The following is a 27,345-nucleotide window of genomic DNA, read 5'->3' as shown; positions in this document are numbered from 1 at the left end:
GTTCTTTGGCATTAGGCATTGATTGTACTAATATTTGAATGAGTAATGCTACATACAGTCGTGGAATGCGTAAACGCCGTGCAGTCGCTTTGAAAAAGAGTGAGGTCCACTATTAAAAAATTAATTTCTTTTCAAGTGGGTCCCTTATTTATTCACTTTTTTCAAAGCGACTGTACGGCAACTGCACGCTCACGACTGCAAGTATCATTTCTCTATTTGAATACTACTGTAATTTCACTAGATCTACCAAAATTGAAGGGTAGCGTGGCCTGTGATTTATTGCCTGCCACTTTTGTGCATCATGCAGCACGTTGATTAACTTCGAAAGAGCTGCATATAGTACACCTACCTAACCGACCCAGCAAAATGCCTTCAACGCATATTTTTAATATAATAAACTCAAAACTCTTGAAAGAGTAATAGCATATTTAATTAAAGAAAATGGTGATAATTAGAAAGAAATACTTGTCTGCCCACAAAGCATGCAGAGCCGGCGTACAGGAGGCGGACGTGTTCAATTTGGATAGTCATGTCATTCCGCATACGGCATATATAAGAAACTTTTGAGTGCAAGTAATTGATTGATCCCGTCATTGACATGTTTCTTCAACTCACGTAAAATCCCAAGATCCAAACACCCTCGTAAGAAAACGTAACCAGCCCTTTGCTTTTTGGATGCTTTGTGGTCTGTCACCATATATGTCTTGTGTTTAATTTAACTGTGTATTCAGGAGTACTTAAAAAGTGCAATGGCAAGTATGTAGAGAAATGAAGAAACGGGTAACATCGGCGGAGAAGAATTATATAAAACTTGTAAGGGTTTTTTACCCCTAGTGGGCATGTGAGAAACAACTAAAAGAATAAGAAAATAAGGTTCAAATCAGAACAAATAGACCCATCGGCCCGGCCTGCAAGTAGACTTTCTTGGACGCTACTCCCATATAAGAGTAGAATGCAAGGGATGGGACTCGTTGTCCTGAAGATCCTTCGAACAGCGTCCAACCCTTGAATATATGTCCACGTGAATGAGCAGGAAGCAAGAAAGACTCTCGATCCTCTAACAATGTGACATCAACGGACTACCGAAGATACCAACAAAGAAAAGACAATTGGAGAACTACGTCGCACCAATGATACCACTACTCGAACAACACGCCACATTAATAATGTCATCGTAGAAGCACATTGCATTAAATAATTCTGATAAAATAAACAGTAAAAAGGACATGGGCTCCACAGGGACAGGCACAATCTATCTTCCAGACTCTCAATATAAATGGTAATTTTCAAGTATAAAAAATCTCTCTAAACTTTTTAATTATTTACAAATTTTTAAAATACTCTACTGATTTTGGTATCAAAGACTTCCTAACCCAAGATCACCATTTCTCGACTTCTCTCTTCTTTTTTTTCGCAGACTCAATTTTAAAGATCTGAATTGTTATAACGTGGCTCAAAAGAAAAGTAAGAGTAACCTAAAGATGGTTCTATTGTGATGTTGCTGAATTATAAGAGTTAAAATAAAGGGGAATGCTATGCATCAGCCCCACATCGGCACACACTTCATATTATTTTTGTTTTTTTACACTTAATAAGTTAAGTATGTGCTGGTGTGGAACTGATGTAAATATTTTTCCTAAAATAAAATAAAAGAAAGAGGTTCATGCACCGAAATATATGCCGCAAATGTGGCATGATAGACAGAGAGAGAGAACCCAGAGCGACAGAGCTTAAAAAAGTAAAAAAATTAAAAGTTGGAATGCGGGACCCCATAGAGAGACCTGTGGGGGCCAAGCCAACCACAAATTATGAATATACAAGCCCTTTTGTGTTTTTTTTTTTCTTTTTCTTTTCTTTAGAATAATAAGCAAAGACATGAAACCTACTTTTAAAGTGAAGTGATGAAACAATAGATTATGACTGAATTGGTGTCTAAACACTAAACCCTTTAGATTAGGGGTTGAATATATATACTACAAATTAATACTATCATCCGGCGATCGTCTTAATCTTTATGGGTGATCGCATCATTAGTACTTGTTCCCATATCGATCGATATGCTGTCTTTCTTAACCTTTTTATCTGCAGCAGCATCAATGGTCGATTACAACTTGCCTTCCGAGTTTATCATATTTCACACACACACACATATCATGCAACGGAGAACTCAAGAAGAGATGCATGTAATTAAAAGATGGGCATGCAATCCCGAGAAGATTCATATTCTCAGTGATCTATATACGTCTGCACTTCGGCAAAATCATTTTTTTTTTGGTTCTAATCATTTCGGCAAAATCACTTACTTCTAAGGGAAGGTATTTTACTAGTGTCCCCAAAAAGAAAGGAAATAGGGGTAGGAAGTGTATGCAGAGTACTACAGGGGTAGGGAATGGACCTGGCTCTTTGTTCGATCGATCGGCTTGTATTATTTCTATCAAACTTTATGATGTGATCATGATCTTGAAACTGCATATATACATCTGTCTGGATCACCAAGCAGTGTTGGTTTGGTCCCTTTCGTTTGTCAAATAATAGAATCATGACGTCAAAATTTCCAGGTTGGTAACTAGTACTGTTGGTGATCATGAATGTACTTGAAAGAAAGATATTTGGAGGTATATATGTGTGCAAGCTGTATGAGACAGATACATATATAAATATAGAGAAGCGTGACGTGAGGCCCCTCGCAACGCTAACTAGGGGGCCTGCATTTATTTTGCGGAAAGTAGTGCATTAGTTATTTGTTGCCAGCTACTTACTACTCATTTTTATCTCTGTGCATATATAATCGGAAATCAAATTCAGTAACCTGTCGTTTCAGAAGTTGTGGGAGGCTTTGGTGCCATGAAAAGTATAGCTACGTAATGATTTCGTTACTCGTCATCTTCACATATAATATATTATATATATATATTTTAATTTTAATAAATTAATTAATTTTTTTATCATTTATATATTATATATTTAATAAAAAATTTAAAAAACTATAGTATATAATATATAAAGACGATAAATAAAAATTTTTCTTCTTGAAATGATATGCTTAGATTGTATTAGGATATAGAATTAAATTGAATTGAGTTGAATTATTTATAAATAGTAATAAATTGAGATGGTAGAGTGAGTTTTATATGATCTACTTAAAATGAGTTTAAATAAATTTATATATTAAGATAAATTTAGATATATTTATAAAAAATAAAAAAAATTATGAATCTAATATACAGAAAAAATATTAAATTAAAAAATATTATGAGTCTGACGTATAATAAATTTTAAATTTAAATAAATTTAAAAATTTTAAAAATAATATTTAAATATTAAATTTATTTTAAAATTGAATTGATTTGAAATGATTGTATCAACCAAACCGAGCCGAGAATTAGCTCTTAGCTAGGTGGCCTGCCATGAATTGACATTGATCGTAGCTAGTATGATTAATTTTGAAAAGGATCGTGCTACAGCTTCCGTTGTAGCATATATTTACACGTGTTTTTTTTAAGTTATTTTTTATATAAATGTTTTTAATATTTTTAAAAAATAAAATAAATTAAAAATATTTTTTTTAATCAAAAAATTAAAAAAAATTTGATTAAGAAAATATTATTTAATAATATTATAATTTTTTTATTTTTTAAAAATATTTAAAAATTTTATATAAAGAAAAAAAATTAAAAAATACACATAATAAAATACACTAGAGCTCCAGCGGAAGCTCTAGCATTTTCCATTTTGAAAATTAACGATGCAGTACTCAGTACTAGAGATGTTAATAGAAAAATTCTATTCCTAAACCTCATACACCACACACCAACCATTTTATAATTTTTTTAATTTTATTCTCTTACTAAATGTGTGGTATATGGAATCATGGATTATGGGTAGAATAATTTAATTATTTTAAGAATAATAAAACCAAAAAAAACTTTAAAAAAATTTTAAGAAAATAAAAAAATTTTAATGTGTAATGTATGGGCTTATGAATAGCAATACTCATGTTAATAATGCTGACCGTCCGTTGCTGAAGCATTCAGAAAACAAACGAACATTCGGCTAAAGACGTTGTGGTTGTTACTGGGCCTTCACTTATTTTTGCATCTGGGATCGATTTTTGGGCTTATACTTGGGCCTTTGTGGATGTGGATGGCCTAGTTTTTCTGTGGTTGCCATCTTTCCGTATAGAGAGTGCATGGATCTGGAAACTTGGGTAAACCCCATTAACCCGATGGGCCTCTATTGCGAGCAGGTTATAACTGCGAAATTCCTCCCATTTTACGCATTTATAAATTATAATACCGTTCCTATCAAGCAATTGAAGCGAGTGGAGTTAGTAAATAAGGAAAATGCTAATTAGCTGCTCCTTCAAGTGTCCCACTCAGAGTTACTGTTACTGTAATTTGTTTTTTATTTTTAAATAAGTTACTACTAGTATGTTCATTTGTGTGTGTTTTGACTTAACATTTAAAACAAAAACCAAAATGTACTAGGGGTATACTTGAGGGGGCTAAATGAGGAGGCTGAGTATAATTAGTGCTAATACTTCATCCTTTAAACAATAATTCATTGTTTGTGTTAATTAGGATAATTAAGATATTATGAAGTTGATCTAATATATCATATTAAATCACGTCAGTTTGCGAGTTTATTTTTGTGAAATATCTTTGTAACTAAAGTATTTATCTTTAGTTAAATGATAATTGTTTCATTCGTACAACTGTTTTGGATTATGAAATCTATAAAATTTATGGGGGGAGGAGACATTATGATTGATGAGGCTATTAACACAAAAAATAGTGATTCAAGAGCCGAGTAGAACCCCAAAAGCAGCTGAAACCTAATGAACATGGCCCCAATGGCTGTAAAGCAATTTCTTGACTAGTGGTCCTTTCCAGCAAATTAAGTTGCTTTCTTCAAACGGATGAATGCACTTTCAATATCAAAAGCATTGATAAATGCCCCACACTTATAAGCAGCCAGCAGGCAGTCCCATGACTTCCCGTTGATTGTGCGCCATTCGGGTTTTAATCAACACCAATGATTATGCAAGCATGAGGTTTCAAAGTCAAATAACTGATTACGCTGTATGTTGGGGGGGGGGGGTTCTTTTGCCTTTTACCAGCAGCTCCATCTGAAAGTTCATTCCTCTCCTCTGAACGTGTCAACGCATTTGCAACCCATAAAAGCAGCAAAACATTCGAAACACTACGCATAAACAATTAGTTTGGACATCTTCTTCACCTGTGCAAGAAACCCCTCATGATTTTTGTACTACTGATTATCGTTGTCATGATGTTCTTGTTGTTAAAGCTATTTGCTTACATGCCGGATACCATGAATTTAAAAACTACATTTACGTAAAGCAGCAGCAGCATCATCCCCTTTCACTTGGCGTAAATCGAATGACTTCAGCGATCTAAAGGAAAGTGGATCTTAGTACTTACCATTATCTTGGTCTTTTCTCAAAACACAGCATTTTTACATCCATTCTTCATTCTTAATCTTACAACAACAACATAAACCTCCACTGTGCATTACAAAGTACAAACCAACCCCACCAGTTTTCTGAAACTGAAAACCATTTAAAAAAAGGAAAGAAAAAAAATAAACTTACTCGTGATAACATAAAGAGATAACTTAGAAAGTATTCTATAACAAGAAAGGTGAGCAAAATTCCTAAACCCAAAACCCTCAACACTGTCTAGAGAGGTTGCTGCATGGTCACAACCAAGGGGCTAGAGACATTGTGCTTCCCATCAGACCATACGATAGAGCCAGTCCGCATTCTAGAGCTACCAGGGGAGAGCTTAATTGCCCTGGTTTGCACCCTCACAAGGAAGTTCAGCCTCTGACCCAACCTCCTAAACACCAGCTTCTCCGGCCTAACCGTCACCACCATTCCACTCGGCGGCTCAGCCGTAACTTGGTAGACAGAATTCGGGTCTCCAACATTGGTCACCGTTCGAATAAAATGCGTAGACATCTTACGCTTTCCATATTGTTGAAACACTGCAGTCAACGAGGGGTAATTCAAATTCCCAACATGGCCAGCCCGTTTTGCCCCGCTGCAATCCGCAGTCTTCCTAGTAATCATTTGGATGTTCTGAGTAGTATAATTGGAATTGCATAGGAAATCCACATAATCATAGGAACTAATATCGTAGACGAGACCAGGATCCATAGCCTTCTGGGGGTGGACATGACCAGCCCCGAAATCTAATACTGTCGAAACATTTCCAGTGGACTCGTCCAACATGTTTCCTCCACCCCTATTATCCACAGTATAAGCGGTTGTCATTAGTGCAGACCTTATGGCCGCTGGACTCCATTCGGGGTGCGCTGCTTTCAACAATGCAGCCAAACCGGAAACATGAGGACAAGCCATTGATGTGCCAGACAGTATATTGAACTCGGTTCTACGCTTATCCGAAGGTATGCCGGTCGGCCCGATTCTGTCGGGCCAAGCTGCGAGAATGTTTAATCCGGGCGCAATCACATCGGGCTTCAATATTTCCGGAGTCACCGGATTAGGACCACGAGCCGAAAACGATGCCACCACCGGAGCAGGCCTCACTCCGAGCCTTGTCCCCTTGAAGAGAATGGTAGCCACCGGTGTCGACTTCGAAGCTGCAGAGATATATTTCCTGATCTCGTCACCGGACGATGCGCCTACAGCTGTGGCGGGCAACACGTGGCAATCGGCCACCAATCCTTCGCCATCAAAAACCCCATTAGCTAAGATCATTCCAACCCCTGCAGCTTTCCTCACAACCTCACCTTTGGCAGCTCTCGAGTTGATGCCTCTGTCGCACAACACGATCTTGCCTTTGACGAAATTGGGGTCCAGAGAACCTTCTAAACATAGCGAGGACGAATACCCATCAACAGCACCGCCCTCAGTGTTCCCACCGTATACTAATGGGTACATCTGACCCGGAGTTAAAGCCGGTCCACCGTAAACACTTACACCAGGTATGATTTTTCCATTCCCCAGCTTGACATCGGCGGGAAAATCCCTGTCAATGGTGCCGGCACCTACCGTAGTCACCCAGGGAGCAATATTCGTAACAGAGAGCGCACCCGGACCGCCGTTACCAGCTGAGGCGGAGACGAAGACCCCGGAATCGGAGGCTCTGAAAGCGGCAATCGCGATGGCATCGAGGTAATATGGAACGACGACGCCGCCTACGCTCAGGGAGATGACGTCGACTCCGTCAGCCACTGCGGTGTCGAATGCTGCGAGGATGTCGGAGTCGTAGCAGCCCGAATTCCAGCAGACCTTGTAGGCGGCCAGGCGAGCTTTGGGAGCCATGCCAGCGGCAACTCCGCGCGCGTAACCAAGGGTAGAGGCCGGGAAGACGTAGCGGCCGGCAGCAATGGAGGCGGTATGGGTGCCGTGGCCGTCCGAGTCCCTGGGGGAGCGAAACTCGTTGGTCTCGTTCATTTTGCCATTGGTGGACTCATAGCCAGAGCAGAAGTATTTAGCGCCGATGAGCTTGCGGTTGCAGGAGGAGGAAGGGAAGTCCCTGGCGGCGACGCATCGGCCTTTCCACTTGGAGGGTACAGGGCCAAGATCTCGGTCATCGAAGCTCTTACGCTCGGGCCAGATACCGGTATCGATTACTCCAATGACGAGGTCGGACCCAAAGTCCGATTCTTTGAGGAGACCAGCACTATCGGTGGTCTTGAGGCCCAAGAACTGGGGGGAGCGCGTCGTTTGCACATGGCGGACTTGCTCGGGGATGAGGGAAATAACGTGCGGGAGGGACTCAAGAGTTTTGGCTTCGGAGGGGGACAACTTGGCAGAGAAGCCATGGAATATGTTGGAGTATGTGTGGATGAGAGCGCTGGTGGTTTGTGCTGGTGGTTCCGTCCTCGTTTTCCTCAATGCAGAGAGTGAAGACTCGTACCAGAGCTCGTGGGTAGGGAAAATGGAAGGCTTGGCATCTGGTTGGACTTCGACTATGTAAGTAGTCTTCTTCTGGTCATCTTTAATAGTGGGAATAGAGGAAGAAGATGCGGAGGAGATGGATATGGGAGAGAGAAGAAAGAGTAGGAAGAGGGTGAGAGAGGGAGCCATTGGAGGGAAGAGCGAGATGCTCTGGAAGTGTAAATGCTGGTGCTGTGTCTGCTCTGCTGTGTCACTGAACAAACTATAAAAGAAAAGAGACAGGGGCAGTGTCACTGTTCTGTGCTTGTGAGTGGAGACTAGTGGTGTAATTATCAGAGTAGCATTGCAACATTATATTTCATATTTCATATTTTTTAAAATTTTTTAAAATTTTAATATTTTTTTTAAATTTTTTTTAAGTTTATATTTTTTAAATTATTTATTTATTATTCATATAATAAATATTTAATAAAAAAAATAATAAAAATTAAAAATAATATAAAGTATGAAATATTAAAAAGTTGTGAAGATTTTTTATTATCAGAGAGGGTTTACTGTTTATCGAGAAAAAATTATAGGGAAGTGTTACCGTGCCCTTCAGGTTTGACTATTGTGTGCTATTAGTGCAAAATTCTACTTCTTTTTTCTCTATTAAATGTTTTTTTAAAAAATAAAAAAATATCAATAAATTAATAATTACTTATTTAATTATTAAAAAATAAATAAATAATAAAATGTATAAACAATTAAATTGAAGGGATAAAATAAGGCAGCATAATATCATTTTCTAAAAATAAACACATATAATAATTTTATAGAAATAATGCCGGATACAATATTAATTAATTTTTTCATCTCATTTTTTTAAAAAAGATAAATGTTATCTGCGTGACACTTTAAGATAATAATAAAATAAATTTTTAATTTTTATTAAGAAAAATATTTTTTTATTATACCATAATATAATACGAAGTATATATGTAGATTCTACAATAATTGTGTAAATTATAACTTTGAACGATGTTTATTTTATGGGAATCTCATGACTAAAATGGATATCACATAATAATAATAATAATAATATAATAGGGGCGTGATGGGCAGAGCCTTGTCATAGATTTGAAAGGGATCAATGTTGGTACTAATGATAGGAACGACTGGTATATATAAATTTGATCAAAATTTTCTTTTTTCTTTGGTTATGCTTAGAATTTTGGTTTATTTTTAATTAGCTGGTAATAATTAGGGAGACTCAACAACTGCTGCACGTTGCTAATAACTTTGTTAAGTCTCACTAATCATCTAATGCACCAAATATAATGATGTCATGAACATTATCCCTCATGTCTTGATAAATATATATATATATATATATATATATATCCTAGGCGGCCTCAAAATAAGTTGAAAATTTGGTATTTTATTGCGGTTTAAAGATCTTTTTCATACTTAATGAACATTAAATGATTTTCATTCAACTCTCGGTAATAATAATAATAAATATTGTAAAACACGTTTTAAATTTTTACGTCACTTTAAGGGTGAATTTGGATCCAAACTCATTTCAATCCATCTCAATTCATCATTACAATTTTTTCAAATCTCAATACAAAATATAATAAATAATTCAACTTTTTTAAATTTTAAAATAATAATAATATTAAAAAATAATATTTTATCATCTTAACTCAACTTACTTCAATATTCAAACACATCTTAAATGTTATAATCGAACAGAAGTTTAGGATGTAATGTGATGACAAAAATTTAAAAAAAAAAAAATCCATGATTTTGCCTGATTATCTCCCCGTTAAATACTTGGTTTGACCTATTACTCACGTGAGTGAGAAAAGAAAATAAAGAAGATAATTAAGATATTCTCCTTTTGTCATTCATATTGGGTAAAAAAAATTATTTCTAATGTGTATACGTAGGCTAGTTAAGCTCAATTTGGATACAAAAGTATTTTAATTTATTTTATTTAATTATTATAATTTTTTTAAATTTTTATACAAAATATAATAAACAATAATAATATTAAAAATAATATTTTATTTCTTTTTCAACTTTTATCTCAACTTACTATTTAAACCTCTCTTTTAACTTCCTCCTACGGTAGGTTATACAATCTTGAATTGGGAGCAAAGATAAAATGGAAACCGTTAAATATTTTATAAAATTTTATATTTTAAAATATATAATAAGATGGCATTAAAAAAACACAAAACAGAACAAAAAAAGACAAAACAAAAGTTATATGAATATAATCTATTTTAATGATGAAAGAAAGAATCTTGTACTCAAAATTGGTGTGATGTAGTCTCACGGGCTCTTGAGTTGGCATACGCGTTTCTTCCCAACTTTACTTTGTTTTTTTGTTTTTCCCTTTTTTACGATAAAGACACGTGACATTATTTGTCTTGCTTAATCTCTTCATTCCACATTTTTTTAATAATTAATAAGAAAAATAGTAAACTTACTATATAATTATTTTACAACTCTACTTAAAATATAGGATAATTATGTAAAATTAAAATTATTATTTAATTAAATGACACAATTATATTAATTTATTTAAAATAAGTCATAAAATAATTATAAAAATATCGTAGTTGTATGTAATGCTCGTACTTGTAGGGAGATTTTAATAAATGGTTTTAGAAAATGAGACGGGAATTACTTAATTTTTTAAAACTTTTTCATTTACTTTCCAAGATAGAAAATATTTTATATTTAAAATTAAAACTTGTTCTATCAATTAAAAGAGAGTTTATCATTAAATTAAATTAAAAATCATTTTACAAAAATTTACTTTCATACATTACATAAAAACATGTATAAACTTCTGTCACTCTTCCCTCAAGGCATGTCTATTCTAACATTGTTGTGTCGCTTACTATCCGGCATAGTTTCATGGTGGAGGCTACATACGTGCAAAGAAGGGTTGGGTGGAGGCTTGGTGATCACTGTCGTGACCTTAAAACATAGGCTGTTTGGGTGGTTGGAGCTAGAGTTTGGCAACTATGGGTGGGTTGCAGGAAGTGTGTTGGTTTTGGTCTTACAGTGGTGGTTGATAGCTGGCAGCTGGGCTTGCCGTGCACAATGGAGAGAGAGAGAGAGATGCATGTGTGTGTGTGCACGCGCTGGAGGCCGATTTAGATAGGAAAAAGAGAGAGAAATGAAGACGGGAACTGAGGCATTGAAGTTGGGCGTTTGGCTGCCACGGATTGGCGTCGAGGACAGTGGCTAGCGGTGCCGCAAGCAACTGTGGGTGGCAAACAATGATAAAACAAAGGGGTGAGATATGGAGGGGTTGTTGGAGGGAGAAATTGAGAAAGAGAAGAGAGGGATGAGAGGGGGTGGCCGTGGCAACAGCGGCTCAAGAAATTGAGATGCGGTGACGACGGCGGCTATGGGTAGCGAACAATGATTCATGTCGGAGCAAGAACCTTGCACATCGACATGGACACAAGTATCCTTTGTGCATCATCATCAATTTAGGTAATCCAATTCTAGCTATCTGTTTATGCTAATGTTTTCATTAACTACAATATTGGAATTAGAAGATGGGAAGATTCCTATCATCAATGCCAGAACAAATATATTTCAACAATCATTTTCCGATTGCTAACTTAGATTGTATCCAAATAGCGCATCATGGGACTACACAATTGTTTTATTTATAAGTCATCTCCTTGTCTCAGCCATTGAATAATGCATCTTTTGTCCTTTGTATATGTTTTATGTTCAATATAGACAGTGTGAAAATAAAATTATTTAAGCGATTAAGAAGCTAAAAGTAAGGGCTTTGTGACTGACTAATTACATGTGATTTGGTATTTGACAATTGCAGTAACTTTCTGTAATTTTTATTTTTTATTTTTAATTTACAAACCAGAACTTTGATGGCTATGGTGTCTGTCAGCAGAAATTGCATGCAAGATATGCCAAAATGTCGACAGGCTTTGCCGGGAAAGCCGAGATGCGTGGTCCACTTGCCCCAACATGGTCACCACCACCAGTTCCATCTCTATAAAAGCTTGATGGATGTGGTAATTCAACAACGTCTGTATCAGTAACCTGTCAATTTTATTAGATTTCTGGACATTTCAGCGACAACAAATAAATCTTACTTTTTGACATAGAAAGCCAGTACCTGTATATCTCGTTACTCTCAACTTTCAATCTTATTTATTGACTAAACTTATTGGATGTCACCGCCTATTCAATTCATAACCAAGATGACAAATATCTCCATTCATATATTTTATTTTTTATTTTTTTAATGATTAATAAAGTGATTATCAATAAATTTATATTTTTTTTAATGATTAAAGATGTTTAGAAAATATTTTTAAAAAAAAAAAGCTATTTGCATTAGTATGCAAATTTGAGATGTACATTGTGCACTTTAGCATTGTCAATTCATAAATTAATATAATTTGATATAATATATTATATCTATTTTATTATAAAATAATTTTATAATATTTGACGTATTATATTAAATTATATTAATTTATTAATTTATTTTTTTTATGATCAAAATATTTCTTTTTACAAAAAATTAAAATTTTGATGCATTGCTGCTAAAACAAATAGCAAAAGCATGATGTGATCTTTGCTTGCTTGCTTGCCAAATGTTCACAGGTGGAGTATTCGTGCAAGACATGAGACTCTTTTTTTTTTTTTTATTTGAGAAAAGTGGGGTTTGTATTAACAAAATAAATAATAGACACGGCTTTTCATGTACCAAACCCAACGAGGGACATTCTCATATTCTATGCAATTATATCGCTAGCTGTTTCAATCACACAACAAAGGGGTTAGGGGGGGGTCCTCGTGCTGCCTTCTGCCTCTCCCATTTTATTATATATAAAAAAATATTTATAATATATATGTGGAATCCTCTGCACATTTTTATGGTAGTAAGTCTCGTTCATTTTATTTAAACAAATTTAAAATTTACACGAAAAAATTATTTTATCCTCATTTGTTTCTCTTTTAGTTTTGTTTTTTTCTCAATATAAAAAAGTGAAGGAAATTTAGAGTTAGGCCTCGTTTGAATGAAATGAGATGAGATAAGATGAGAAATTTGTAAATAAAAATGAGATAATTTATAAATAATAATAAAATAATTTGAGTTAAGATTTTTATAAGATTTTAAGAAAAAAGAGAAAAAAAAATTGAATAACAAAGATTCTAAAATTTAAAAGAGTTTTAGAATATAATTTTTTAATATGGTTTTTGTTTTGAAATTTGAAAAAATTAAATTATTTTTTGTGTGTTTGTTTATAAGTTTGAAAATTGTAATGATTAGTAAGTATTAGATGAAAAAATTGAAAAATTGAAATTGAAAATATTTGTTTGAATGTTGAAATAAGATTGTTTGAAAGGTCATCCCGCTGCCAATACACTTTTTTTTTTGTGGTTCATAATGTCCTATATATAACAATATTTTATTTTCTGATTGGCTGAAAAAATTCTAATTTTAGTTTTAAATTTGTCTTCCATTAATCCATTTCATGGTAGTATTTTACCAAGATCAATGAAAAGTGTATATAATTTTGCATCCTCGATCGAGAACAAGCGAAACTCTCTGCAATTCCTTTTATTATAATGAAAAATTAAAATATGTAAATTCCTGGAGAAAATCTTTGTTAAAACTTTCAACCTTCGAGTACTGTAGGTTATAACTGAAAAATAAAATAAAATATTGGGATAAAATTAATTCATTTTAACACCAAATTATTGATATTAATTGAGCTATTCACTATTTTTTTTTTTTTGGCGTTTACCACAATGATTATACTATTTTAAAATTAAAAAAATAAAGGAAGACAAAATTTGACACGGATATATATATATATATATGGCCCTTTATTCTAGCAATTAAATATTATTTTGTATTTATTTCCGTATAAAATATGAATCTAGCTCAACTCATCTTAACTCTACTCAAATCAATCATTAATAGGACTCATTATTTTTTCAATTTCTTATTAAAAAAAGTTAAATTTATCTAATCTACTTCATACATTTCAATCTAAAATGTTAAATACATTTACGTGAGATCCATAAAATATTATTATTCACAACTCAATTCGACATTCAAATACAATCTTTTGTGCACAAGTGATATTACATTAAACTGCATATTGTTAATTTGATAGATATTATTGTGATGAAAAATGATAGGATTACTACCTTCTTACTATCTATTTACTACTCTTTTTATATTTGATATATCACTTAGTATTGACTAGAGAAAGAGTGGTAATAACATATGCATCATATATGCATATGATAAAATATATTTTAAGTTAGTACTAAACATAAAAAAAAAAAAAAAAAAAAAAGGACAAAATTTAAGAAGTAGTTAGAAATGAAAAGGGAAAATGAGGTTATGGGCATGGATTAGATACAAAGTTGGATGAACAGAACCATTTGAGATAGCTAGGTGTGCATGTGATTGATTTGGCCGGTATATGAAGTCATCAATCTCAACCAAGCTAGAACCACTCAGATGCCGCTGCCGCTGCCGCTAGTCCAATTGCGCATGGTTAGGACAGTTGTCGACCATTTTAAATCATCATTTGACATTTTGGGAGGAAACACGAATGGAGAGTGGGCCACGCTATCGGAAGAAAAAACATGCACTAGTATTTCATCTTTACTTTGAATTCTGATGATCATGACATCCTGGTAATCATCATGTGTCGGTCTTGTTTAGTTTCACATGATCTTCAGGATCTCAACCGTAACAAAGGAATGGGTAGGGGGGGGACCTTTAGAGAGGGACAAAGTTGCATTTGTGATGTTCTTCTAGCTAGCTTTGAATTTTTGAAAATGGACCCTTCCATGATCACCATGCATGCTACCTACCTACTTAATTCCCTCCTTCCCTCCCTTCGCCATTATTTAAAGACGGTGTAAAGGAGGCCCAAGTCTAACCCTGTTTGTAGTGAAAAAGTTAAACCGAGGAAGAGTCCAAAATTAGATTGCTAAAAGGGAAGGGAAAACCCTAAAGCAAACAGGCCGAAACAGAGAAAAGCAAAATGTATATTGTTTGGGACGTGAAGCCATGGCATGCAGAGAAGGAAAGAGGGAGGAGATAGATGGTAAAAGTCCAGATGAAAATTCAAGTCTAACTATAAAGAGGGAGATGTAGGGTCCTGTTAGCTGTGTTTTCCAATCATAAAAGCAATAGTTTTCTTCACAGTTAAACTAATAGTACTGTGATTAAAAAAGAAAGAATATATCGAAAGCAAAAGCCAGTACTCAATATCTGAAGGAAACCCTTTTCTTTTCTTTTCTTTTCTTTCCCACGTTCTAATCTCCATTAATTAAGCTTCCGAAAGGATTACTGTTTAGAATTGATTTAAAGATCACGTTCATGAAAGAAGGTTCTTGCATCTTCCGTCTTCATGATGACCATGCTCTTGAATTATTGTCAACTAAACGTCTTACTTTTGCCAAACACAAGGTTTTCGAAAGTGATGGCAATTAAGTGACATCTGAAAGTAACACAACTACTTTTTTTTTTCTAAAAAAAAAAAAAGGAGAAGAAGATTATCAACGGGAAAATAGTAGAAGGGTACTTAATGATCATGAACTTTGTCTAATCATAATATAGATTATACATTTAGAACAAGTGTATTATTATATTTGCTAATTATTATAGTCCACCCAGTTCATTAGCGCACAATCGCCAGAGAAACTGATGCTGTGAGGGAACCCATATGGGCCAGAATTAAATAAATTTTCTAAGCAGACAAACAATGAGTGTGGTCAAAGGTGAATTGAATTCGGAGTTATTGCAAAGATAGAGCATTTGCACTGTCCCAGCTGATTTTGGCGCGGTTCGGATGAATTCAGTTCTTTGTGAATATTAATGAGTTAAAATGGTAGATTGAGTTTTGTAGGGACCATCTAAGATGAGTTTAGATGTATTTGAATGTTAAGATAAGTTTAGATATCTTTATAGAAGGTTGAAAAAGGTTGAGTCCCACGTGTAAAGATGTGTTGAGTTAAAAAAGATTGTAAGTCTCACATGTAAAGAAATAGTTAAGATAAGTTTAATGATCTTAGAGTTGAGTATTGAATGTTAGATTTAGCATAAAATTAGTTCAATCCAACTTCAAACGGGGCGTGCAACTCTTCAAGGGAGTTGCATAAATTGTGAACTCTAGATTTCTTGCAGGCAGAGTCGTATCTGAAGTGCACCACATATTCATATTCATATTCTGTACAACAATTTTCTTGCCCTAGGACGAGCCTTTTCGAAAGAGAAAGCCCCTCAACTGTAGAACCAAGAAAGGGATCGAGCTGCAGCTCCATCTTCTGGGCATTTCGATATATATATATATATGTATATATATGTTGCTATTCAAGAATATCATTTTCGATATAGCCTACCTAGATTGATACATCAATAAGAAAGCATAATCGTTGTCAACTTAAAATTCCTCTAGTCTTTGATATAATTTACTCCAATGAATTCAGGGTGTATAATATGAGAATTCCAAAAGGGTATCGTTCTTCTGGTGGTTCTAAGGGTTCTCTGTGTTTGTTCCAATCGCACATTTTGGTAAAAATAAGCTCGAAGGTAGATGAAATATAATATAGAAACTTTTTTTTTTAATATAATCTAAATTGTTTAAAGGATATATCCCTCATGATGTTAAGCTACATCAGTCAAAAGTTCAATGGAGAATCAAATATTTTACAACCACTCTTCCCAAGTTAAGGGCATTCTTCACCCTATAAAGACTTCCCGCCCCACTAAAAGGTAAAAATAAAATATATAAAATTCCTACATTTGATGTTATGCCAGCAAACTCCTATGCTCCATTGATTTCGTATTTCTACTTCTTGTGGTTCCCCCACAATCCTCCTAACATATTTCCAATGAAAATGGATGAGAACATAATGAGTCCCTCCAACCCCAGCAGCCGAACAAATTTCAGTTGCTCACAAAATGATACTAGTAAAGAGACCCCAAAACTGGTGAGCCAGAGAGAGAGAGAGAGAGAGAGAGAGAAGGGAAGCTAAGCTGAAGGGAATGTAAAACTGAAATCACAGTGGTCGTGATACCATCAAGCCTTGGGAATATCCATTTCCGACTTTCTGTGGTTTCTTCTTGAAATTTGTAATGCTACAATGTGGACATATGTATTCCAGCCCATCTGTTTTTGCATAATCCTGCAAGTTGAAAACAAATTATTACAACGATGGCTTTTCAAAAGAAACCCCAACTTTTGATGGATCCACTTGACTCTGCATATTTTTTTTTTTTGATAAGTTCTTGACTCTGCATATTAATGCAAGTTCTTAATTCTTTACAGGAAAATGAAGCAAATGTAGAATATACATTCAAGATGCAACTTCTGACATGCACAAAAGTTATGGAAGTGATATTATTCACAACCCAGAGGTGCTTTTGTAGTTGCAGTGCTGATACCTTAAAAGCACCAAGACCCTGCCTTCTGTCACAGCCAAAGTGGGCCCACTCACCACATATGCCACAATTCACCCAATCCCCTGGTGCACTACTGTTAAACAGTCATGCAATTCCATTGTCAGCAAACATTTATTTGACATAATACAATTACTTATCATGTCAGCAGGAAAAAAGAAAAGGGGAAAAGTACAAACCTGTGGCATAGCAAGCAACACTCTCCATCTACATCGTCATGAGCCAATTCGTACTCTAGAAGGTAAGTTTCATAGTGTCTTTTTAGCGTATTACCAACACCCTGTTAATACAGAGAGATTATCTAAATCAAATGAAAAGTATTATATCTACTTGATTTTTCACAGGTCTTATGCGATTTAACTATTACTGTACTCAGCTTTTAGATTCTAAATATGCTTGTTACAAGTTACCACCATATTTGAATCCTTCGTTTAGACAGTTTCAGGAATCCCAACCTCTCTAGGAGTACGCACTCGTTCCCTCACATACCCCTACCTATTTACTACCGTTGCTGCCACCACTTTTCCATGTTTAATCCTCCCCCCCCCCCCAACTTTCTCCCCCTTTTGTTGCAAACTAAAAAAAAACTATCCTTAACTCAGAATAAAGTAGAAAGACCAGAGAAAGGATCATAGGGCGTACAGTCATTCTATTTGTCATTGTGTAATTATGCATCTTTGAAAAGATCTGCCCTTTCCAGTTGATACCGTTGCCAACATGAAAGCCTCCTCTTGTAACCACCTAAGAAAACCCTGTTCTTCAGTACCAAATTCTAACAATTCCCACTAATCAGAACAATGCAATGAACTCACCTCTTTGTACAAGTTGAAGAGGTCAAGACGCTTCCCATTAAGTATGGCATCTGGAAACTCAGCAAGTCCGCCTTGAGGGATAAGTCGAGTGTGCCCTCGAAGGATTAGAAACTGCATCACATCCTTCAGAAACTCCTCCTACAAGAGAATAACAAATAATTACAAAAACAATAAATTACACAGGTCCTATGCAGGCATAAGATTTCTAAAGATACTTTAGGTCTAATCCTATCCTAACTGGAACTTGATTTCTTAAGGATCAGGCTTCCACGTAACAAATGTTATGGTAGGATGGGTTGATGTATAGATCATATAGTTAACTCTTTAGGGTTGGAATATGTGAGGTACATTGAACTTAGGACGAGCATTTTCTTCAATCAATAGAAGTTATTAAATAAACCATTATGTAGAGAAGTCTCCTCTTCACTTTATGAAGAATCTTTTATTTGAGTTAAATTTCAAAGGTCAAAACTGTAACATTTGGCTTCCTGGCATACATGTGAAAAGCTTATGCCCCACTTTACCTCAAAAGGGTACGGTATGACATAGTCCCAATTTATTACTTTTGAGTCCACCATTTACCACAAAACTACAACGTTTCAAAGAGTTCCATGGCCAAGATTTTGGTCCATCAACCGCTTGGCAAAACTTTTAATTTCCGTATCAAGATTTTGATCAAGGAAACAAATTTCAGGTAGTTCACGAGGTAAAAAGCTTTTACTTCCAATTTTAATATAGATATGATGAAATTGGATATCTCGTTTCATTTTGTATATTTTTCTTTTCTTATTTAACCTAATGAAATACGCAAGAATGGGAAAAGTGGAAATCCAAAAACAGCCAGATTTGACAGCCAAACATAATTAGACAACTCACCTCGGAGCAAGTATGCATTGGACTCCTGCCACACCCATGTTTCTTCAGAGGTAGTGGATTCAAGGAAATAATCTGCTTGGCCTGTGATGAGCTTGAATATGTTCTTCTCTGTGTTGTAGGAGTTGATCCCACAATACTGTGCTTTGTAGGGGCAACAACTGGCAAATTAGCCTTAACTTGGCCTCCTTCATGCCCATCTGCCTCAGACATTCCAGAAAATGGCGTCATTTTATGGCGTTGAACATGAGGGATAGGCCTCATTGCAGCAACCTTCACTTTTTTCCGAGCTGGGAGTAAGGGCATGCTAACCCGATTCCTCAATCTGGCATCCTTGTCCTCTACATCACGTTTATTAGACACACCATTACGAGAACCAGGCGTAGTCTCTTGGCTTGGTTCGGATCTCTTTCGAGTAGGAGCAGGTGGTCTCAACCAACTTGGGGCGCTGCTAAACATTAAATTGTCTGTACAAGTATCTTTCCCATGCCTTGGACAGAAAAAAAGTAGACGCTCAGCATCATCTCTCTCAAAAGAAGCAACAGGCAATCCCTGAATGCTGGCAATGCCAAGTGCAACTAAACTACGATATGAAACATCTGGTGCTGACTGCCTCAAAACCTGAAAACACAACCACAATAGGTACGGTAACTAACATCTAGTGCTAGTTGCCACAAATCAAGTCTACAGAGTAAGTGCGCTCGTAAAAAAACTAATTTTCTCCGGAACCAATTCAGATTAAATGTCCAAGTGACTTTCTGGATACTCCGAGGTCCAAAATGTCAAAGAACTTGAACATCAAAAACTGAATTTTGAATAGTTTTCTCAAGGTTCACTCCGGGCTTAAATTGTCACCACTTCAAAACATTGTAATTTGTAATGAATCTTAATGCTTCAACTCTTCTGCAGTCTAAGGTTGCGTATGTATGGATGTTGAGCTGAGCTAAGATGAGTTGAGTTCTTTATGAATAGTAGTGAGTTGAGATAGCGGAACGAGTTTTGTAGGACCCACCTAAGATGACTTTAGATGTGTTTAGATGTTAAGATGAGTTTAGATATATTTATGGAAAGTTGAAATAGGTTGTGAGTCTCGCGTATAAAAAGGTGTTGAGTTGAAAAAGGTTGTGGGTCCCACTTATAAAGAGGTCTTGAGTTGAATGATGTTTAGTGATTTGGGAGTTGTGTTTGGATGTTGGGCTAGGCTTAAATTTCAACTCAACTCAGATGAGCTCAACTGCTTCCACATTCCAAACATGTCTGAAAAGATGATATATTTGACTCCACCATCATATGGGTTTTAACAGTAGGTCCACCACAACTTTCATGCTAACTCATCCAGCTAAATGCAAAATCAGATTTCCAATAATATTAAGTTCAACCATTTTCATGAACAAAATTCATTTTGTTTGTCAAATGCTTGATCAAAGAAAGCTGTATAGTTACATATTCGTAACCACTAATATTGCAATAATGTTGGTGAAGACACCCACAAGCCCCATGAACCCACTTGCAATTAATCAAATGCCAATCCCAGGCTCCTCATTTTGCAAATGCGGGAAAAAGTCTAAATATTGAACTTAACTTACAAGCAGTGTTGTTGAATCTGCAAGAACTTAAATATTAAAAAGTCTTCGAGGTTAAACTTCTAAGAATTTAAGTCCTATTATAGTGACGGCACCATTTATTACAGATTTCTGTAACCAGTATCTCCTGCAATTAAATTCTAGCTCCAAGGTGTCACCCCCATATCCAGATCCCCATAATTAACAAAACCAAACAGAAGGTTTACAAACCTTAAAAATATTTAAGAAAAACAAAAGAAAGTCATCAACTGAACTAATGCACTAGATTTCCTGTCAAGGTACAAGTTGATTTATTCTGTGCTTTTACTTTCAAAAAGCCAATGTACAAGCAAGACAAGCACAAGCCTTGCAGGGAAATTCACAATACGTACAAAAAAGGAAGAAAAGAAAAGTGGGAGGGAGAGAGATAGTGTTTGTTGAAAAACCTGTGAAGCCCATAAAGGCACCTTCATGCAAACTTCAAATACTGCTGCCCCACAGGCAATTGAAGCAGATCTACGAGGCTCTGAGAATGTAATTTTGTTTTCTTCACTGTCAGGAAGTGCATGAACTAGTTGACTCTTCTCAATAATTTCATTCTTTATATGATTCTCCAGGAGCTGAAGATCAACAAATCATATGGTATAAGAGTTCAACATCTCCAATACTAGATGTTGTCACAAAGTCTTTTGGATTACCTGATCATCGAAGCAAGTTTGTGCACTACCAGACACCAGAAGTGAGATGTGGGCAAAACTGCAGGTTGTCACATCACATCGCATGGTCACAACACCACGAGAAAATGTCCCTGCCTGAAGGGGTGGCGGAGGGGCACTAAACCACATATGAAAGGTATTGAAACGTTAGAAAGTTAAAAGGTTATAACATTTTTGAAGAAGTTCAAAAATCCACGAAGTATCATATCAACAAAAACACACAGAATACCAGCATAAGTAGGTTTTCTTGCAAACAAAGGCATAAGCACCTCTTCGCAAACATGTAGAATTATTGTTTAAAAGATCAGGTTGACCGTATCCAAAAGAATTTAAAATACACAACCATGTAACATTATAAAGACACATCAAGATGAATAATACCTAAACTTGCCATGAAGTTTGCTCCCACGTATCTGAATGAACATAATGAACAATGCAAGGAAAACAAAAGAGGAAATTAAAACCTCCCCACACTGTAAAGATGATACCAAACACAAGCAGATAAGATCCGTATAGACAAACCATCATCACACTTACTTCAATGTTCAGGAGGGCATTGAGGCCATCTTCCAAGGATTCTAATAGAGATGCATCCTGAAAAGAAATCGTTTGTTTCCTAAGTAATTATCAGTTCATAAGTGAAGGAGCAACATATAGACCATTAAAGAGAGATCCGTCCCAGCTTACCAATGTGCAAGGCACTCCACAAACAAGAAACCTCAAGCTCACATCATCATCATGTATCTTTATAGCAGGCAGAGCATCTGAAGAACTCTCATCATCTCCCTCTGCATCTATCTCAGGGGGATCAACATTGATTTTCAAACGATCCCCTAGAATGCACGGCTCCAGCTCACCAGTAACCTTCTGGTTGTTAGCAGGAAGGACATAGTTGTTTCTTACACAGTAAAGCCTGAAGGAAGCACGTGCAAGTTGGAAAGCATCCCATGCATGAGTAGAGGAACTGCAGTCCAACAAATGTGACCACATGAAATACCATCTCATATTGTATTATCTTAGGCCTCAAACCACCCCCCCCCCCCCCCCCCCCCCCCCCCCCCCAAAAAAAAAAAAAAAAAGGAGAAAGACACCGAGGCAGAGCAGCCAGTGAGTTTAATGTAGATCAATGTACTGGATTCATAGATGATTTCCAACCAGAGACTCATCATAAGCATAAGAAGAACAGTAAATTTAAGTGATGATGTGGGCCAAGCTCCTTGCTGAGGGTTACTCAGGCAAACTCAGATCTAGACAAAACCTCAATGGCTCAATCAGGACCAGATTTGCCCATAAAACAAATAAGCACGACAACCAAACAACCCAAATATGAAAAATTTCTCGCTAGCATGTTGCTATCTTAGTACTCTATAAGGCATGAGCAGGCACATGCACACAAAATATATATATATATATATAATCTGACCATACAGAGGGAGTAGTTTTGCTCTGCCATGAGATGATTTATCTTGCCTCCAAGCATGCAGATAGAAATAGTTGTTTCTACGGTGCCTCAAAATTGCACAGATAAACCTTTTTATAAAAGCTAATTTTATTCAAAGCGCAACGAGTTGCAACCCAGGTATACAGAAAATCGCAAAAATAAACCTTGCCACATTTGCATGCACCTATTGCATAAAAGATTATATACCTCTGTACCACTGAAAATAATGCTTGACGAAAATGGCAAGCGGCATAATAAGAAATTGAATTCTTCCAATATATCACATAAGGAATCCCCTGCAAAAGTGAAGCCTCCCAATTTAATCAAATTCTCCTTGAACTAAAATTATAATTTTTTCAGTCCTTGAACAAAATTACATTAAAAAATAAAAAATGCAAAACTTCCAGCAATAGGACTCAGAGCTAAGTAGATAACACCAAACTTATCAATTATGCGATAACATAAGTGGTGAATGCCAGAAAGGCATGTGTGAAAATCCACAAGATAATCAGTCACCTTTGAGTGAAGCACCTCTGCTACTTTTTCTCCATTTGGGATTTCCAAATAAACCTGCACACAAATAAAAAATTAAATCAGATCAAAATCAAAATATGCCCTCAACAACATGACATGTCAAGAAAAACTGTATGGAGTTTAAGGAACAGGATAAGACCATGCAGCACATATCATCCATGAGCTATTTTTAATTTTATCCCAACCTGGCATTTTCCTACTGTTTTCTTCTAATTCCTTATTGTCTTGCCAAATGACTCCATCCACCTTTGCTCTATTCTCTTACCATGATGAAAATACGTTGACTAATTCTTTGTTAATTCAGTGATTAAGAACCTTAAGTGCATACTCGCTTCTCTTTTATCTCACATGCCTTCCAATTTTTCCATTTCAATATTTATTTAGCAGACACATTAAGAGATATCATATATTTCTCAAAAGCTTAAGATTAAAATTTAAGTTACCACATACTGGCATATGACTACATGCAGAGTAAACTCTTCAGAATTAAAAACTCAATCCTATTACTCCAAGCATGGATGTCTCTGAACTTGAAGTAGTGACATTCTAGGATTCTGATGCAAACCAGACTTCTGACCAAACGTCTTCATATTTAATGATTGCTATATAGAACTTCACTTCGGGAAGTGGGGTGGAGATCATGAGATGCATGTGCCAATCATAAAATAGTAAACAGTAGCGGGTACGGCATAAGAAACAGATGCATTGACCACTTAAGGCGATCTCCCCAACAATATATATATATATAGGAAGAGCTAGAGAGAATGAAGTGGTATATACATAAAGAGTGTACTTAGCCCGCTCAATATAGATATATCACATACAGCGGTAGGCAATGTGGTGGTGAATATCTCAGATATAGCTTCGGGTGTGGACATGTCAACACCTTCCCACACAAGAGGCCCAACTTCATCATTCGCAATTTGCTCTCCTTGCAAGTAAACAATACTCGGGTTATACGATTCCAGAATCTTACAAAACCCGGCTTTGCTCGGATTAGTCAGAGTCTGAACCTGCACATGGAGAGCAAAAACTATTGAAGGGGCCAACAATGAACATCCAGGAAATATAAGTTATGTCACACACTTCATATCTCATATTGATAACAGAAGATTTACAACCAAAAATACATTACAGCACCTCTAAACGTCCAGAAGACACCAACTCAGGAAAGGGATATCTCGGCTTATCCTCTGCAGCATCATCCTTTTTAAGTTTTTCCGAATTTTTCCCACAGGTAGCAGCAAGAAGACTACAGGTGTGTTTTGAAGCTCCTTGAGAATGAAACATCATTACAATGCAAGTATCCTTTCTCGGAGAGAAGAACCACCAATTATCTTTTGCAACACAAGCCTCACAGTCACAGGCTCCTTACAGAAGAGTTAGAAGTCGAAATTATGACATCCACTGGATTTAAACCCTCAACTGCAGCACCAATTTCCTCCCTAGCGAAGAATCCACCCAAACTCAATCCAGACCCGCAAGCAGATCCTAAAAAACTAACCAAGCAAACAATCCAAATCCCTGCCACCCACCCAAATACTAGATGGCCATAGTTAGTTACAGAATCCTGGAACCAAAATAAACGAAACCCTATATTCTTATCACCGATATATCAGAAAAATTAATCAAATTTCCCTCAAAGATTGAGTAAACCGTAAAAAGCCCTCAATTTTCAATGCCGAAAGCTGCTAAAATCGAAAAAACAGCCAAGACCCAGATGGGATGAGAAGGAAAACTCACCTCTTGAGACGGTACAACAGAGAAACTCACCCACCCATACGGGAATTAAAGGTCTCTCAACTACCGGACGAGCAAATCAAGTAATATCGACGACCCAAGTGAGTCCACGGCTTGTAGAATCATAAACAAGCACTGGATGAGAACCAAAGGATGAAAAAGTAACCCTAGGCCCTTAAAATTCACATCATAATTATTTTATTTCTCAAAAAGAATCTATAAAAATAAGGAGTTATTTCATATCCCAATTTACACTCTACGAAAGAAAAACAATCAAATGCCATCATCACCAAAAACGGATTATATTATTCCAAAATGTTAAAAACTGTTGGTGTCTGACAAATCTAACCTCAGGTCAAACATCAAAACTAAGAAAAATAAAAAGAGAGAGCGACAGAGATTACAATTATAAGACCCCTTGACGAACTGATAAAGTAAAAGTTCTGATTGGAAACAGAACACAAAAATCCAAAGGTGTATATTATTTGTTGTGAACAATAATTAAACAAGTACTAGTCGGAAGGTTCTCTTTTCTTGCAAGGAATTGAACCAAACGAAATAGTTGTGCCTAAAATCCATAGTGATAAAAGTTTTTGGGATAGTTTGCATTAAGTGGGTGGCCATAAGATTCGGACTTTGTGAATGTAACAACGTTGTCTGTTCTCCAATAGATAGAAAGTCAAACAAAAGCTCAGGATTTATTTACCAGTTTTACCAGTAGTCCTACGTTTCTTTTTTTTTTCGTATGTTTATTTCCTTGGGTTCTTTTGATCTTCGTTTGGCCGCATGAGGCCTGTCCCTTTTGTTCGAAACTCCAGTCCATCGCCTCTCTCTCTCTCTCTCTCTCTCATAAATTCATAATTCCTAGAGAAAGAACAAAAAAATGAAAAAAAAAAGCCGGTTTTAATTGTGCAAATTATGGAAAAATGCTGAACTGCGAAGTTGATAGCTATTCACGATTGCATAGCCGTTAGCTCTCCTCCGTGTTCTTCTTCTTCTCTCCCAAAAAAACTTCCTTTGCTACGGCTTCATCGGATAAACAGAATTATTAGTAAGATAATGATGTTTTATGGATTCCATGATAATACTTCGCGTCACCGAAAAACAATTCTCAGCAATATCTCGACCTCGTATTTAACCTGAAAGGGAATACAAACTTACGCTTTCTTCACAAACTTAATAAACCAGATACGACCTTATGTTTTTGTTTTGGGGTTTGGGGATAACTGGGTCAAATGCTTTTAGAAACTTGTTTATTGACTTTTTTTCTTCAGGTGTGGAACTAGAATCTTCCAGGAAAATTGCCGATGCAGAGAACTTTTTATCTTCCATTCCTAATAAATTGCCAGAAAATGGCTTCATGAGGTGCAACTGAACTATTCAGTAAGCTCTGGAGTACGTTATGAACACTTTTTTTTTTTTTTTTAATAACGTTATGATCACTTGTATTCAATATCATGGACACCACATCACAGATTCACATGTTTAATCTTGGATTTAGCCCAGTGAATTTGAAGAATTTATAAATCCAGTTATGAAAAGTCTTCAAATATAAGGTGGCGGCCTTGGTCAGGGTTTTTTTTTTTTTTTTTTTTTCCTCTTTAGAGAATTGAAAAATCTATTCACTGTCAGTTTATCATTATTTTGTGTGGTATTAAATTATTAAAAATCTTTATTATCTTATATTTTTTCTGTCAATTATTTAATTTCATATTAACAAACAATTAAAAATTATAATAAGAAAATGATGAATAACATTTCTGTCTTTTGAAAATTATGCAATCTTCTATGTAACTTAGGTCCGTTTGGATACAGAAACAGTTTCATTTCATGTTATCTCATATCATCAATTATCATTACCAATTTTTTCAAGTTTTCACACAAAATATAATAAACAATTCAACTTTTTCAAATTCTAAAACAGAAATAATATTAAAAAATAATATTTTAATGATATTTTATTTAACTTTCAACTTTCATCTAAATTCATCTTATCTTAACTCACTATCTAAACGGAACCTTAACCAGTTTCAACCAGCTGCAAAACTATGTTGACTTTATTCAACCTTGGGACAGTTTTACTTCATTTGTGCACATCGAGGGTAGAATTAGCTATTTTTAGCCTTATTTATTTTCGTAGATGAGATAAGATAAGTTTAGATAAAAATTAAAAGTTTAATAAAATATCACTATAATATATTCTTTTAATATTGTTTTTGTTTTAATATTTGAAAATTTTGAGTTATTTATTTTCTTTTGTGTGAAAATTTAAAAAATTAGTTATAATGATTAGATGAGATG

At 35.4% G+C, this 27,345-nt stretch overlaps 2 protein-coding genes across 5 annotated transcripts; both read right to left on the bottom strand.

Annotated features, from left to right (window-relative positions):
- Window positions 1–5,454: 5,454 nt before the first annotated feature.
- On the bottom strand, window positions 5,455–8,205 carry LOC108982876 (subtilisin-like protease SBT1.5). The gene has a single exon (XM_018954348.2). The coding sequence runs from the start codon at window positions 8,075–8,077 to the stop codon at window positions 5,699–5,701; it is 2,379 nt and encodes a 792-aa protein (XP_018809893.1). The 5' UTR covers window positions 8,078–8,205; the 3' UTR covers window positions 5,455–5,698.
- An 8,303-nt stretch (window positions 8,206–16,508) lies between these two features.
- On the bottom strand, window positions 16,509–25,725 carry LOC108982875 (AT-rich interactive domain-containing protein 4-like). 4 transcript variants are annotated; one of them, XM_018954346.2, is made up of 16 exons: window positions 25,048–25,724; window positions 24,445–24,874; window positions 24,129–24,317; window positions 23,287–23,340; window positions 22,978–23,066; window positions 22,017–22,293; window positions 21,867–21,923; window positions 21,711–21,742; window positions 21,312–21,447; window positions 21,060–21,233; window positions 19,055–19,672; window positions 18,179–18,316; window positions 18,009–18,107; window positions 17,546–17,646; window positions 17,352–17,442; window positions 16,509–17,092 (listed from the first exon to the last, which is right to left on the bottom strand). In XM_018954346.2, the coding sequence occupies exons 2-16, from the start codon at window positions 24,595–24,597 to the stop codon at window positions 16,967–16,969; spliced, it is 2,334 nt and encodes a 777-aa protein (XP_018809891.1). In that variant the 5' UTR covers window positions 24,598–24,874; window positions 25,048–25,724; the 3' UTR covers window positions 16,509–16,966. The 4 variants fall into 4 exon arrangements, with proteins under 4 accessions (XP_018809891.1, XP_035547977.1, XP_035547978.1 ...); XM_035692084.1 differs by having other exon boundaries at window positions 24,445–24,846; XM_035692085.1 differs by having other exon boundaries at window positions 24,445–24,828.
- Between the last annotated feature and the right edge of the window lie 1,620 nt (window positions 25,726–27,345).

The sequence above is a fragment of the Juglans regia genome, chromosome 7, assembly GCF_001411555.2.
Source record: "Juglans regia cultivar Chandler chromosome 7, Walnut 2.0, whole genome shotgun sequence".
In the NCBI taxonomy this organism is placed as follows: Eukaryota; Viridiplantae; Streptophyta; class Magnoliopsida; order Fagales; family Juglandaceae; genus Juglans; species Juglans regia.
The sequence above is the reverse complement of the archived record's forward strand: the minus strand, read 5'-3'. Positions and strand labels throughout refer to the sequence as shown.